This window comes from Myotis daubentonii, chromosome 11 (genome assembly GCF_963259705.1).
Source record: "Myotis daubentonii chromosome 11, mMyoDau2.1, whole genome shotgun sequence".
NCBI lineage: Eukaryota > Metazoa > Chordata > Mammalia > Chiroptera > Vespertilionidae > Myotis > Myotis daubentonii.
In genome coordinates this window covers 42,186,538-42,201,228 of record NC_081850.1, presented here as the reverse complement: position 1 = coordinate 42,201,228, position 14,691 = coordinate 42,186,538, and the positions used below count along the sequence as shown (strand labels likewise).

Here is a 14,691-nt window from a genome sequence, read left to right as displayed (position 1 = left end):
TGTTTTATCTTCATTGCTGGTCACAGTAATATAAATGAGATTCCATTTTCCACCAATTTTATTAGGTAGGTTTTTTAATTTTTACTTAAAATTTAGATAAAATACAGAGAGATAGGGTATGCTTAGATATATTGCTAGTAGGAATACAGTAATAAAGCATTCTTCAGGAAAAAATATTTGATAACATATGGAAAAATCCTAACTATTCACACATTTGAATAGAGATCCGCAAATTACAGCCTACAGGCCAAATCTGGCCTAAGCACATTTTGTATGGTCCAGCAGTAAGATTATTTTTCACATTTGTAAAGGTTTGTGGGAGGGGTGGAGATAAAAATAATGATATGTGATTGAGACTGTATGTGCCCACAGAACCTAAAATATTGGCCATCCAGCTTATTACATAATTGCATTCACTATTGCACACCTTTGTTACATTACTTATACTTGTAGAAGTCTGTTAGAGGAACATAATAAGATATGGGCAAAGACTAAAGACTGATTAAGGGACAAACATACTCAGCAAAAACTTAGACTGAGCCTACAGTAATGAAATGGGTAAATAGTCATAGGACAGCCATATAATAAAACCATTTTCCATAAATGGTTAATAAAATAGGGACATGTTTCTAAAGAAAGGTAAGATGCAAAACTAAATATGTGATATCCAAATGGCTCTTACTAACGCATCAAGGAAAAACTGCAAGGAGATACAGTAAGTTTTCAAGCAGTTATCTGTCAGTGTTAGGATTAGAGATGGGTTTGATTTTCATGTTATCTCAGCTTTTTATTATGAACTTGCAATGTATTTATGGTCAAGTGAAAAAATGTTTCTTTGTTCCTGTTAGGTCAACTAAAAGAATGTGAAAAGACATGAGAGTTGAGAAAATAACTCCTTAAGGAGTAACCCCATGATTTATTCATCTTTATACTAGTGTCGCGGTGCACGGATTCGGGCACATTGAAAGGAAATGAATTAGGAGAAATATTTTAATATCTCTATTTGCATCTTGCTCATGAAAAGAAAATAGGATTCTACCAAGTCTCCTATCTACCTACTCCAGGACTTCTGGGAGGATCAAACGAGATGAGGCATGGGAAAACACTTCACAAACATTTGATTAAACTGTAAAATGTTTGCATCAGGCTATAAAGCAAGTCAGGTTCCTGGGCTGAAGAAACTCCAAGGAGGCTAGTCGCTAGGGAGAGGAAGCTGGAGTTGCTACGTGATATCATTACCCAGCACCCAGAGCCACTGTTTCTGGGCTAAGCTGTGGGCCGCATTTTGCACCATAGGGTCTTGGCAGCGTTGGCTGCGATTTGGTGGGGTTTCGCTCCAGGGTGATAGCAGGGCCTGTGTCCCACTTGGGGGAAGCCGAGTGTTGGTTTGTCGGAGCCAGGTCCATGGTGCCATTTATTCTTAAATGGCCAGTGCGCGTCATGGCTCCTGCGTTGAGCATCTGCCCCTAGTGGACAGTGCATGTCATAGCTACCGGTCAGACGGACAGACACTTAGCCTTTTATATACAGTAGGTCCTCAGGTTAGATCAGAGATCCGTTCCTATGGCGTGACATAATGCGATTTTCGCTGTAAGTCGGAACCCACCTACGACACTCACATGGAGCACATACACAGCAGTAATGAAGTGAAACAGTAAAAAAGAATTTAAAAGATAACAATCCCTGACCTTTACTTGTGGTAAATAAATAATAAAAAACATAAAGCACATATGTACATATGTCGAAATGACAGAACTTTTTTTTTTATATATAAATAAACTAGAGGCCCAGTGCACGGGTTCGTGCACTGGTTAGGGTCCCTCAGCCTGGACTGTGCCCTCTTGCAATCCGGGAGCCCTCAGGGGATGTAGCAGTGCATGAAGCAGCAGGCGGTCAGGGAGGAGCCCAAACCAGGCCAGGCACCACGCCCTCCCACTCATCTCAGCCCTGCTGCGCCTGCTCCTGCCGCTCGCCACTTTGTAGTGCTGCCACAAAGGTGGGAAAGGCTCTCGCTGCACAGCTGCACTCACCAGCCATGAGCCCGGCTTCTGGCTAAGCAGTACTCCCGCTGTGGGAGTGCACTGACCACCAGGGTGCAGCTCCTGTGTTGAGCACCTGCCCCCTGATGGTCAGCGCACATCATAGCAACTGGTCAACTGGTAGTTCGGTTGTAACAGTTGCTTAGACTTTTATATATATAGATGGGAGACGGCGATGTAACCGCGAAACAACATACGTCAAGTCCGATGTAACCCGAGGACTGTCTGTATATAGTACCAGGCATTTGCTAGGTGCTTGGTAAATGTTCATTTAAGGAGTGAGTGACTAGATAATATATATGGAAAACTGCTCAGTCTCAAGGAAATGCATAGCTAAAGCTTGAGAAGGAGCTTTCTAGATAGAACGGAGCATGAGTAGAGGTAAAACATGGCCTGAGTATGTAAGAATTACTGGAATGTTTTCATGTGGATATAGTGAAACAATATTGTTGGAGGCCTTTAAAATAGAGCAGGAACAGAATACACTTTAGAGCTGCAAAGACTGCCATGAGGCTCTACGTTCCTGGACTGTGTTGCTAAGTGGTTAGGGCATCAGCCTGTGGACCGAAGGGTTGAAGGTTCAATTCCTGGTCAAGGGCATGTACCTGGATTACAGGTTTATTCCCTGGCCCCAATCAGGGCAGGAAGGCAGCCAATCGATGTGTCTCTCTCACATCAATGTTTCTTCCTCTCTCCCTTTCCCCCTCTCAATGGAGAAAATATCCTTGGTGCAGGGGCGGGACTTCAAAGGCTTCCCAGTGGCCTAGGATACAGCAAGTGCTCAATAAATGACTCATGCTACTGACATTTTTACTAGTACTAATAAAACTAACAGGAATTTAAGCTTGATGTAATTTAATTGGGAAATGTATTTTGAAAGACCACTAATATGTAAATTATATGTAGTCACTTTTGTCTAGTTGTTTATCTAGGATAAAAAAGAGGGGAGAAAAATAAAAACTTTTTAACCCTAAGTATGTTCTACAGAGTGGTGAGCCTTTTGGGAGCAGAAACTTTGTCCTGTTTGTTATGTTTACCTTCTGTGATTAAGCACATTGTGTGAGGAGTAAAAAAGGGATGGGTGTTGTGAGTTTGTCACGGATTTATAAATAACCCAATGAAAGGTAAGGAGAAGATTGTCTAGATTAGTCCTGAAGTATAACTGTAGAATGATAAATGTTGGCTGGATGAGACTGATGGATTAGGGAAAATTACAGATTAAAAGATTGGAAAATTAGATGATAGCTTCTTTTTATTTATTTATGTCTAGTTTCTTGGATATGTAGAATGAGAGAATAGAAGGTTTTAAGAAGTTTGTAATAGCTATCATTTACTTAGTGCCTTTTATATGCTATGTATTTTACATATTATCTCACATTAAAGTCATGTAACAAGTGGGGCAGAATTAGTGACTTGCCAATCGGAATTAATTAGTGTTAGAGCTAGGATATGAACTGTGCATTTTTAAAAAAACAGCTTAGTGTCATCCCTTCATTCCAGATAGCCTTGCCTCCAGCTCTCCTCACTACCCTCTACCCCCAACCACCTGCTGGCATAAGGACCCCTTTTGCTTTCATGTGATAAGCAATTTGTAGCTATCATTTTGCATTTATATATGGAATTATAATTGCAGTATGCCTTTGGAATTTGGGGACTTATCATTCTCTAATTCAGCTAATCCTTCAGTAACGTAAGAGTTACAGGTGTAAGGTCCACGATGTGGAAAATCACAACATAAGGCTGGTATACTAGAGGCACCTACTCCCGTAATATAGGCCCAGCACTCAGATGTCAGTTTTCAGGGGTTGTGGTTTCAGGGCCAAGGTTTCAGGGGTCTGGAAACATGTCTTTGGCAAATGTAAATATTCTTTAATTCTTCTTTTTATAAATTACCCAATTTGTTCAACTTGGAGCTCAGTCTAACATAGCTGCTAGTATATGTTTATATTAAAGTAAATTCATTCATAGTATCTTTAAACCATAGGTCCTCTGCTCTACCACTTCGAAAATTTGGCGAATGAACTTTCCATAGAATTGAGCTATGAGGATCTAAAAAACGTTGTTCTGCAGTATGGATTCCAGCTAGAGGTAAGGATGGAATGAAGCATTGCCAAAGCTTAACTTCCAAAGCACACCAAGAATGGTGATATTATGGCATTTACAGGCTTTACCTTTTAACTGCTGTTTTCTCATCCATAAAGTGATAGTTTTTAGAATTATGATGATTTGGGATAATGTGTATGTAAAGGAAAACTATATTCCTGGTATAATCTCCTTTCAATAAATGGTAGCTGGCCATTATCATAATATTGACCTTTGTAGACTGATAGTTACTAAGTAGACTAGGCACTGGGGAAGCAAGTGTGGATGGGAAGGCAGGAGCAAGAGGGATATTGTTTACTATATATGCTTATGTACTGTTCAGTCTTTCAATCTTCCTTTATTGTGTGCATTATTACACAACAGGGGTGGGGAACGTCCTGTCCATGGGCCGTGTAAAGTCTGTGAAATCATTTGGTCTGGCCCGGCCAAAGCATTAGGGATGAGTTAATTAAATGTTTCACCATATATAGCAGCTAACTTTTAACTTGATAATTTTGTATGGACTGTGAATAATGTTATAAATGTCCAAATGGCTCTTAGCAGAAAAAGGATTCCCCACCCTTGTCATATGGTTTTATGATACTTTGACTGTTATGATTTGGCTATATGTTTATTTAGAAACATCCCATCCCTTTAAGATGGCCAGTAGGGGAGGGCAGTTGGGGGCAACCAGGCCTGTAGGGGAGGGCAGTTGTGGGGGACCAGGCCTGCAGGGGAGGGCAGTTGGGAGCAACGGGGCCAGCAGGGAAGGGCAGTTGGGGCAACCAGGCCGGCAGGGGAGGGCAGTTGTGGGGGACCAGGCCTGCAGGGGAGGGCAGTTGGGAGCAACGGGGCCAGCAGGGAAGGGCAGTTGGGGCAACCAGGCCGGCAGGGGAGGGCAGTTGTGGGGGACCAGGCCTGCAGGGGAGGGCAGTTGGGAGCAACGGGGCCAGCAGGGAATGGCAGTTAGGGGCAACCAGGCCGGCAGGGGAGGGCACTTGGAGGTGACCAGGCTGGCAGGGGAGGGAAGTTGGGGGCGACTGGGCTGGCAGGGGAGGGCAGTTGGAGGCGACCAGGCTGGCAGGTGAGGGAAGTTGGGGGGTGATCGGGCCAGGAGGGGAGCAGTTAGGCATCGATTGGGCTGGCAGGGGAGTGGTTAGGGGGTGATCAGGCTGGTAGGCAGAAGCGGTTAGGGGCAATCAGGCAGGCAGGCAGGTGAGAGGTTGAGAGCCAGCAGTCCCAGATTGTGAGAGGGATCATAGATTCGAGAGGGTGCAGGCTGGGCTGAGGGACACCACCCACCCCCATGCACGAATTTCATGCACTGGGCCTCTAGTCTATATATCTAAAAGCCTAAGCAACTGAACAACCGGTTGACCGGTCACTATGACGCGCACTCACCACCAGGAGGCAGACGCTCAACGCAGGAGCTGGCCCCTGGTGATCAGTGCGCTCCCATAGCCAACCTCCCACAGTTGGGCAACCTCCTGCAGTTCCTCCCCTGGCTGGCCAGCCCCAATCGACCCTAATTGGGACTGGGCGAGATGGCCCCGATTGCTCCCGATCACTGGCCAGGCCGAGGGATCCCACCCTTGCACAAATTCGTGCACCAGGTCTCTAGTATATTATAGTAGCTTAATAGCTCTGGTGTTAGACTGTGAGAGTGAACCCCAGTTCCACCACTTAGTAGAGTGATCTTGAATAACCTGCTCTTTGTAGAGTAGAATTAATGATAGTACCAATCTTATGGTAGTACGTGTATGTAATAATTGAATTAATATCTAGAATATATGTAAAATAGCAACTGCCACTTAAAAGTATTCAATATTTTTAGTGTTATCATCATGGTAGTCATCATCATGATTGTTTGCATTGCAGGTGGAAAAAGAATCTGTCTTGTCAACATACACTGTGAATGACCTCTCCATGATGAAATACTACTATGAATGTGTCTTGTTTGTGGTTCGTAAACCACAATAATGGTCTCAAGTGATATCACCAGGAAAAAAGTTTAATAAGAGCAAATCCTGAAATAAACAACTCAAAATCAACTATCAAATGACAGGACACAGCCTCAAATCAGTGGTGCCTTCTTATTCCTAACAAAGTTTAGAAATAGTGTCTATTTTCTTAATATGTCTATTGCTTTTTCAGAAATATACTATGCCATGAATATTTGTACTACACAAGTAAAAGTGGAGGAAGTATCTTTGAGTTTACTTTTTCCTTGAAACCCAGAATTGTCTTTCAGTAGAAAAAACTTTATCTCTAGTGTTTTCATGAAGCTGTCCGTTCCAAGCTGCCATGCTAATGACTAATAGTATTGAAGTAATAACCTCCTTTTTTTTTTTGTATGTATTGCACATGTTATTTTTAGAAGAGTCTAAGGATCCTCTTATTCATCATCTGGAATTGAGACTTTTATTCACTTGGACCTAAGCAATCTATACATAAAATGTGTGTCTTTTATTCTTTTATTCACATCTTTTTTTTTTTCTAGCTCAGTTGAACTTAGGGAAGCATCAAACCCTTCATTTTTATGAATTATTGAACTTAAGAGTATCACTGGCCAGTAAAAATGCATTGAAATAACCAAGCAATTAGTAAGTCTTTTGGCCTCACTAAACTGAACACTTTCTGAAAGCGTATTCATCATGGATCACTCTGAAATGTATGAAGATCTTAACAATCTGAGTAAAAAAAATCCTTTATTAAAGGTACTGTTAGGAAACTGGGGAAATAAGAATAAAATCTGCTCATTTGAAATGATTTCAAACTATAAATGAATACAGTCTGTCAGTGAGATGTTTACAATAATGTCTTTTCTTTAGATTACCTGGATACAAAAGCAAGCACTTTTTTTTTCATTAAAACAACTATATACTAGTAAAAACTGTCATGATAGTATTAACATGGAGAAATTTTGAGTATGAAATTCAGGGATAAATTACTGTCCATGTCTGTGTCTTCAATATTGTAAGCAGCAGCCATTAATATAATTTCAGATTAACACCAATTTTGTTCCCTGATAGCTAGGGCTGAAACAGTCTATGCTGTTTTAAATTTCTACCTCTAGCAGATCTTTATTGGAGGGAGTTTTCCTTTGTATTTTATGTTAATCATTCTGTTTCCTGTAGCTTGGAAAGTAGAGATGACAAATATAATGTTTTAACCTTTTCTTGGAGAAAAGTATGTTTGAATATTTTTATAGGTAATTGTGATGGCATTAAGCGACCTCTGTGGCAATTTGGATTAGACTTAATCTCAGTAATGTACTGGAAGCATAAATGTCATGTTTTATTAGGAAAACTTACTTGTAAGTTTACACCTTTATATGGTCATTTGGGTTGGGGGAGTCACTACATGATTTGACATCTTACCAATAGGAGCTTTTCTGCATATAGTAAGGGAGCTCTTGTGCCCTTTATGCAGTAAAGAAATACATGAAGCTAATTTGACTTGTCGATTTATGGAAGCCTATACCTATTGAGGTTTTTTTGGTTGTTTTTAATTATTTCTCTTTTTTGGCAGATGTTCTTTAGTGGGAATTCTCATTTTCTACCACATGAATAAACTTGAAATAAATTGCTCCCCAAAATTATTATTAAGAAAGAGAATTAAAAGGAACGTAGGTATTTAAAAAATCTACTGAAAGAAATGCACGCTGGTTTTGAGTGTTTTAGAAAAGCTCTTTATTCACTGACTGTTATTCACTTTTTTATGTGTATCAAAACATGACCTTGTTCTTCTGAGGCAAAAACAAGTTGACACATGGGTTGGCTTTATTACTTAACACTTATGATATCAGGTTTTATTCTTTAATAATGTTACTTATATTTATAAATTATAGCTTACATTTTAGTTAATTCTAAAATCAGTTTTGTTTTTTATTTCTCCCTCATATTATGAATATTTTTAATGTTCTACATTGCTTTTTTTTTCTCAGAGCTTTTGCAGTTGATATATTCTAAACTTGAAGATTGTGATATTAATCAGAAATGGAAATGTCACTGGAGGATTTAATTTTGTATTTCTTATATGTAGTCCTACTAAAGTGTGTAAGCCTTAAAAGTATTTTAATTTTTCTTAAATTAGCTTTATACACAAATGTTTTCATTCATTTTCATAAAGCTGGAGGAGATAGGCCATTCTGCTTACTGGGTTTTTTGTGTTTTCCATAATCTGACTGAAGTAGTGCAGGTTAGGGTATGTAAAGCAAGTGAGCAAAGTAGGACATGTAAAATATAAAGAGAAGCTGTATAAATCACAGTATAAAATTATGAAGTTTTGGAATTGTAAAATGTACTGTATTTATATGTAATTCTCATTCTAAAAGATGCCACAAAGGCTGAATTGGAAGCTTCATCTCTGCATGAAATTTCCTATATTTTTATGTGTATGATGGACTTGATTTTTCTTGATTAAAGTCTGCCAATTGCTATGAAACAATATATGCTTGGTTGTTTCCATTTAAATTAGTGGTAACCATAGACATGGCAATTTTAATTAGTTGAGCACATATACTTTTGAACCCTTGGATTAGCTTCTGTGTGTGTCTAGAAAGTCAATAATATGTGTAATTGGTCTTTGATTATGCTAGGCCGTATCCTAATTAATCCCAATCTTTAGTTTTGTTAAATAATCGAAAAAGACTATAAAGGAAACCAGTAGAAGAAAGTTCCAGGACCAGCCATTAGAAGGTCAAGCATTGGATTTGGCCCTTAGATATTCTGAGCTCATTTTTTGTAGTCTTGGGCAAGGTGATCTGAGTCTGTTTCCTCGTCTATAAGAGAGGATTGATACCATCTATTTCAGAGGGTTTTTTAATGAGGTCATGTGAGTTATATGTGAAACATTAAATGTGAACATGTGAAAGCATATAGTAGACAATTAAGTATAATTTTAATCTGTGGTGACTGCTGTGTAGTGATAGAAAAAGACTGGTAGCAGGACATTAGTTTAAATAATGTTATGGTAACCCTCTGAAAAAAGTTTCAGTGGAATCCCAGGGACATGGAGTAATCAAAGTTGACATGTATAGTTATTGATTCCAAAAGTTTGGTGGGAATTACAAAGAAATATAATAGGTAATGGGAGAGAGGACACAGGTAAAATTTAATTGAGGGTTACTCTCACTTTACAAACAAGCTAGTACATGCTTCTTACATATGCTTATTTCTCTTCAGCTATTTAGAAGCTGAGTCAGTCAGTCAATCAATGTGTATGTGCATTTCAGTCAACTTGCCTTTCAAAGAGACTACCCATTTACATGCCATCAACAGTGCTTAAGAATAATTTAGCATCCATTCCCTGGCCGATACTGGACATTGCTGATCTTTTCACTTCTTGTCAATGTGATAGGAAAAATTGGGATCTAACTTTAATATTCATTTCTTCAACCATCGGGGAAGTTGAGCAATTTATGTAAGATTAATAGCCAGAGTGGTGTCTTAATCTGCCAGTCTGTTGTTTTTCACATGGCAGACGCAACAAGTCATTGGCAACAACGCAAAAATTAGTAAAAATGTAGTGAGGCTTGTCAAGGGGAGAATTAACCATGAGGACTACTTTTGAGTTCTAGCCACTGAGAAGTGCCCACCTCTGCTTTTGATTTTACAAAGCTGGTACCGAAGCTAAACAGTGATAGCAACCCATTAGACCCCATTAGATTAGCCAATCAGTGGTCGAGGCCCAGGAGTTTAGGGGAGTATCTTTTAGTCAAGAGCCTCACTGAGCCAGCAGCTTTGCTTTAGGTGGCAGAGTGGGGCATAAAGCTGACCCCCAAAGGAGTAGTGCCTTTTTCATAGCACCAAAAAGCTGCTAGGGGCAGGCCCGCTATACTCTTCAATGTGCAATTTTTTGTTTTTTCTTTTAATTAAATCTTTATTGTTGAAAGTATTACACGTGTACCCTCTCCCCACCCCCACTGACCCCCTCTAGCCTGCCCCCACTCCTTGCCCCAGGTCTTCACCACCCAGTTGTCTGTTTGATTTGCAAGGCTTGTTAGCTCCTTTTCACCTTGTTAGGCATCAAGCCCAAGCTGATCCACCCCAAATGGGGATGTCAAACTAGAGTCATAAGGCCTGCACATGTCATCCATGCAGTTTCAACAAAAGCAGGTTAATAGCTACCTTCTTTGGTACAAAGATGTATTTGGTGACAGTGTCAGGGAGTTGGTGTTTTGCAGTATCTGGCCATGGCCTCTCTGAGTATTTCCGCAGCCAGTAAGTCTTTGAAGCTGTGGTTTCCCTTTTTCCTTTTGGGTGTTACATTATTTCTGCTGGACCACCCAGGAGGAGACAGTCCATGCAGTAGTCCTTGAATGTGACATTCATGGGAAGGAGAAGTGTAGACAGGTATCAACTCCATATGCACATACATAATTGTGTATGTTGCTTTAAAAATACTTCCACAAATTCTTTGATACTCTTCTCTTTGGGACAGCCTAATTCTTCCTCTTGAAGTGTAGGTGGTAGTGACTCCCTTCTAATAGACAGACTGTGGTAAAAATGTGTGATTTCTAAGACTGGGTTATAAAAGCAATGCAGCTTCTATTTTTCTCTCAGATCACATGCACTAGAGCCCAGGTAAGGATATTCGAATAGCCCTATGGAGAATACCACATGGTGAAGAACTGAGGCCTCCTCCATAAAAACTGAATGAGCTTGGAAATGGGTCTTCCAGCCCCAGGCAAGCCTTCAGATAACTAAAGCCCTAGCCAACATCTGGACTACAACCACAAGGGCAACTCTGAACCAACCAGCTAAGCTGATGAATTCCTGATCCATAGATTCTAAGAAAATTTTGTTTTAGCCACTAAGCTGTGGGATAATTTGTCACACAACACTGTTCTTGTATGCATCCAAGTTTCGATCTGGCTTCATACTTGCACCTGAGGAACTTTCTTTAATATTTCTTGTATTATGGATCTTACAGTAATAAATTTTCTCAGCTGTTGCTCATCTGAAAAGTCTTTATTTCACCTTTATTTTAAAGGATTTATTCACGGAGAATAGAACTCTAGGTTGACTTTTTTATTTCTTTAAAGATGACACTCCATTGTTTTGATGAGTACTCTGCTGTAGTTCTTATTTTTGTTCTTCTTAATGTGTTTCTCTTTTCTCTGGCTGCTTTCAAGATTTTATCTTTAATTTTCATTGGTTTGACCATGATGTATCTAGGTGTGTGTGGTTTGTTTTTGGAATTTATCCTGTTTGTTCAATCTATGGTTTGATATTTTTTTACTATTTCTCAAAAGTTCTTTGTGATTTATTACCTCTTCAAATATGTCCTTTGCCCTGTTCTCTCTTGCTTCTACTTTTGGAGTTTTTATTACATGTACATTGGATTAGTCATTATAGTCCCACTACTCCTGGATACACTGTTCTGGTGGTTTCTAGGTTTTTGATATTTCTAGTTATCACTCTCTGTTCCTCTCTCAATTCAAGAAAACCATTAAAAAAAAAAACTGAGGTAAATAATATTTATGCCTAGGTATGAATATATGCTTTTCAGGCCAGTATGGGAGGTTGAATCAATCTTGCAAAACTTGAGTCAGGTCTGCTTTTTGTTATTGTTACTTGCAGAGTATCACACTCTTCAAATTTCACCAGCAGGAGCTGTGGTTACTTTGTGCCTAGAGTGGATAACAGAATGCCCTGGTGTTCCTGCTTCATCTCCAGCATTCATTTATCTCTGCATAACTTAGCCATAGAGGAATTCTCGCTTTATGCTCCTGCCTCCCCCCAGGAGAATACTACTGCTTCTTGTTAGTCTGTGCTAGGTTCATGATAGGATAGTGGGGGTTATTTTAGTCCAGCCTTTGTGCACCGGGGCCTCATAAGTGGGCCTTTTGTCAGCATGTCATCCTCCCCATGTATGTGGTTGGTCTTAAGCAGGAATTTCCTGCTCCTCCGGTAGTGTCAACGGAGGACGCTAGGCGCCAAATTATCTCCTGCTCCTTTCCCCCAAGTGCAGATTTTTCTAGTTTTTCTCCCAGGATCTTGTCCTTGTCCTGGGAGTGAGGAGGTTTCCTACCCCAGACCCAAGGTAGGGTGGGTTTGCTCCTTCTCCTCCCCCACAAGCAATGCCTGCCCCCGAGAGAATGTTCGCTGACCCTCCATCAACAGCTTACGGTTTGGCTACAGAAGAGAATGACCCAGGGAAACAGATGGGCTTTTATCCTGTCCCTGGGAGCAATAGTTGGACTGTATATCTACATCTTCCTGGGGGGCTCTCTCCAGTCTCTTGTCCTGCCCTAAACCTTTCTCCTGAGCACCAAAAGGAAGACAATGAAAAAGGCTTATGAGGGAGTACAAACATCCCTTGTGTCTGGGACTCCCAGCTATTGTGAGATGCTAACCCACAATTACCAAGAATGTAAAGTTTTTTCAGATTGCTTTGCGGCTTATAAGCAGCCACTTCTCTGTGCTCTTCCAAATGTGAAAAAGACATGTGTCCCCTCTCCTTGGAGAGGCTTGTCCCTCTTTAGAATTCAGTTTACTGAATTGCTTTGCAACTCCAGTAATGATACATTTTAAAAAATATATGATTTTTAGATTACAAAGAAGCACCGAACAAGGAAGAAAATACAGTTGTTATCAAGCCAGCCACTGCCTTCACAAACAGACATACTCATCTGGTTACTTGGGGACATCTCTGGAAAGAAGCACCCTGTCTAAAAATAGTCCATCAGGAGGAGAGAGGGAAAATTTATCTACTTGTCACAGTTTGCTCCAGGGGAGATAACTCCCTAACCTTCAAGATTGTGCCATCTGGCTCAAGCTGCTGGTGAGGCCAGGTCTCATGTCTGTGTGGCATTTAAATTGAGGCGTAAGACTGCCAGTTTCAGGAATAGTAGCAGAAGACACAAAACTACAGGAAAGTAAAAGAACAATCTATAGCAACAGCAGTAGCCAGAGTATTAATTTTGAACCAGTTCCCTGAGGCCCAACTCTCACAGTGACACAGAATGCTTATGATACCTGGTAGTACATGCCAATGCATTAGAGAAGATCCCTCCGTTTACAAAGCTGTATCTTTTATGATAGACAAATAGTACATGTGCCTAACTCTTTGCCCTAGAACAGTGGTCAGCAAACTCATTAGTCAACAGAGCCAAATATCAACAGTACAACGATTGAAATTTCTTTTGAGAGCCAAAATTTTTAAACCTAAACTATATAGGTAGGTACATTGTTATTAACTTAACTAGGGGCCCGGTGCACGAAATTCGTGCACTGGGTGTGTGTGTGGGGGGGGTGGGGAGTGTCCCTCAGCCCAGCCTGCCCCCTCTCACATACTGGGAGCCCTCAGGCGTTGACCCCCATCACCCTCCAATCGCAGGATCGGCCCCTTGCCCAGGCCGGACGCCTCTGGCTGAGGCGTCCGGCCCGGGCAGCGGGGACCCGCAGCTGCAGCGGCCCCACGATCGTGGGCTCTGCTTTAGGCCCAGGCAAGGGACCCCTAGCTCCTGGGACTGCCAGCTTCAACCGTGCCCAGCTCCCATCGCTGGCTCCACCCCTACTTCCTGCTATCACTGGCCAGGGCGGAAAAGGCGCCTGATTCTCCGATCATGGCTGGGGGGCAGGGCAAAGGCGGCCCCAGGGCCGCCTTTGCCCTGCCCCCCAGCTCTTAGCTCCCCCCTGGGTTTCTGATCACTGTCAGTGGCAGGGGGCTTCTTCCTGCTTTCCCTTTCGCCTCCCTGCATTGTGCCTACATATGCAAATTAGCCGCCATCTTGTTGGCAGTTAACTGCCAATCTTAGTTGGCAGTTAATTTGCATATAGCCCTGATTAGCCAATGAAAAGGGTAGCTCGTATGCCAATTACCATTTTTCTCTTTTATTAGTGTTGATTAGGGTACTCCTAAGCTGGTATTGGCTGTCCTCAATCTGATTGAGGTACGTTCGCTGTGGTCGACCCCTTCCAACTCTCCCATTCACACTTGTTTCTGATAGAGTGTGGATGGGAGAGTTGGAAGGGGTCGACCTCAGCGAATGTACCTCCCCCGCGCTGTGTATCCCTCGGCCTGCCTGCGCTGCATCTCCCATCGCCCGACTGACATCCCCCATTTTTTCTATCGCCACTTCTTCAAAATAGACTAGCCCAGGCCGAAAACTGACTTCTGTGCATGGGCCATGAAGTTTCAATCGCACTGTACGTGCGCACCCGCACTTGGTATTTTGTGGAAGAGTCACATTCAAGGGGCCAAAGAGCCGCATGTGGCTCGCGAGCCGCAGTTTGCTGACCACTGCCCTAGAAGAAGGTATACTGGACAGTAGACAAACCACCTTTAGCTCCAGAGAGAGAATGTCTATCTTCCAAGCCTGTTCACTGAACACAATCCTTGAAAAGATCATTTGGAATAAAGGCAGCCAGAGCCTCTGCTTGCAAGATGTACTGAAATGCAAAAGACCCATGGAAAATTGTCTCCCAACAGAAGATAATAAGCCAGAAATCCTAACTATTGGCCTGTAGTGAGAAACTCCTCACCCACACAAGACACCAGTGACACCAAATAATCTTAAGTCCAAAGTTATGTTTCATGCCCTCCACCCATATTCCTCAGT

General features: G+C 41.5%; 1 protein-coding gene across 2 annotated transcripts in view; it reads left to right on the top strand.

The window, feature by feature from the left end:
- CARNMT1 (carnosine N-methyltransferase 1) overlaps positions 1 to 8,570 on the top strand; it is a 45,780-nt gene extending 37,210 nt beyond the window's left edge. The window contains exons 7-8 of one of the 2 annotated variants that reach the window (XM_059656921.1): positions 4,024 to 4,127; positions 6,000 to 8,570. In XM_059656921.1, the coding sequence (XP_059512904.1) occupies positions 4,024 to 4,127; positions 6,000 to 6,101 (206 nt within the window). In that variant the 3' untranslated portion in view covers positions 6,102 to 8,570. The remainder of the gene's footprint in view (positions 1 to 4,023; positions 4,128 to 5,999) is intronic. The other variant, XM_059656922.1, reaches the window with a different exon arrangement.
- The last annotated feature ends 6,121 nt before the right edge of the window (positions 8,571 to 14,691 follow it).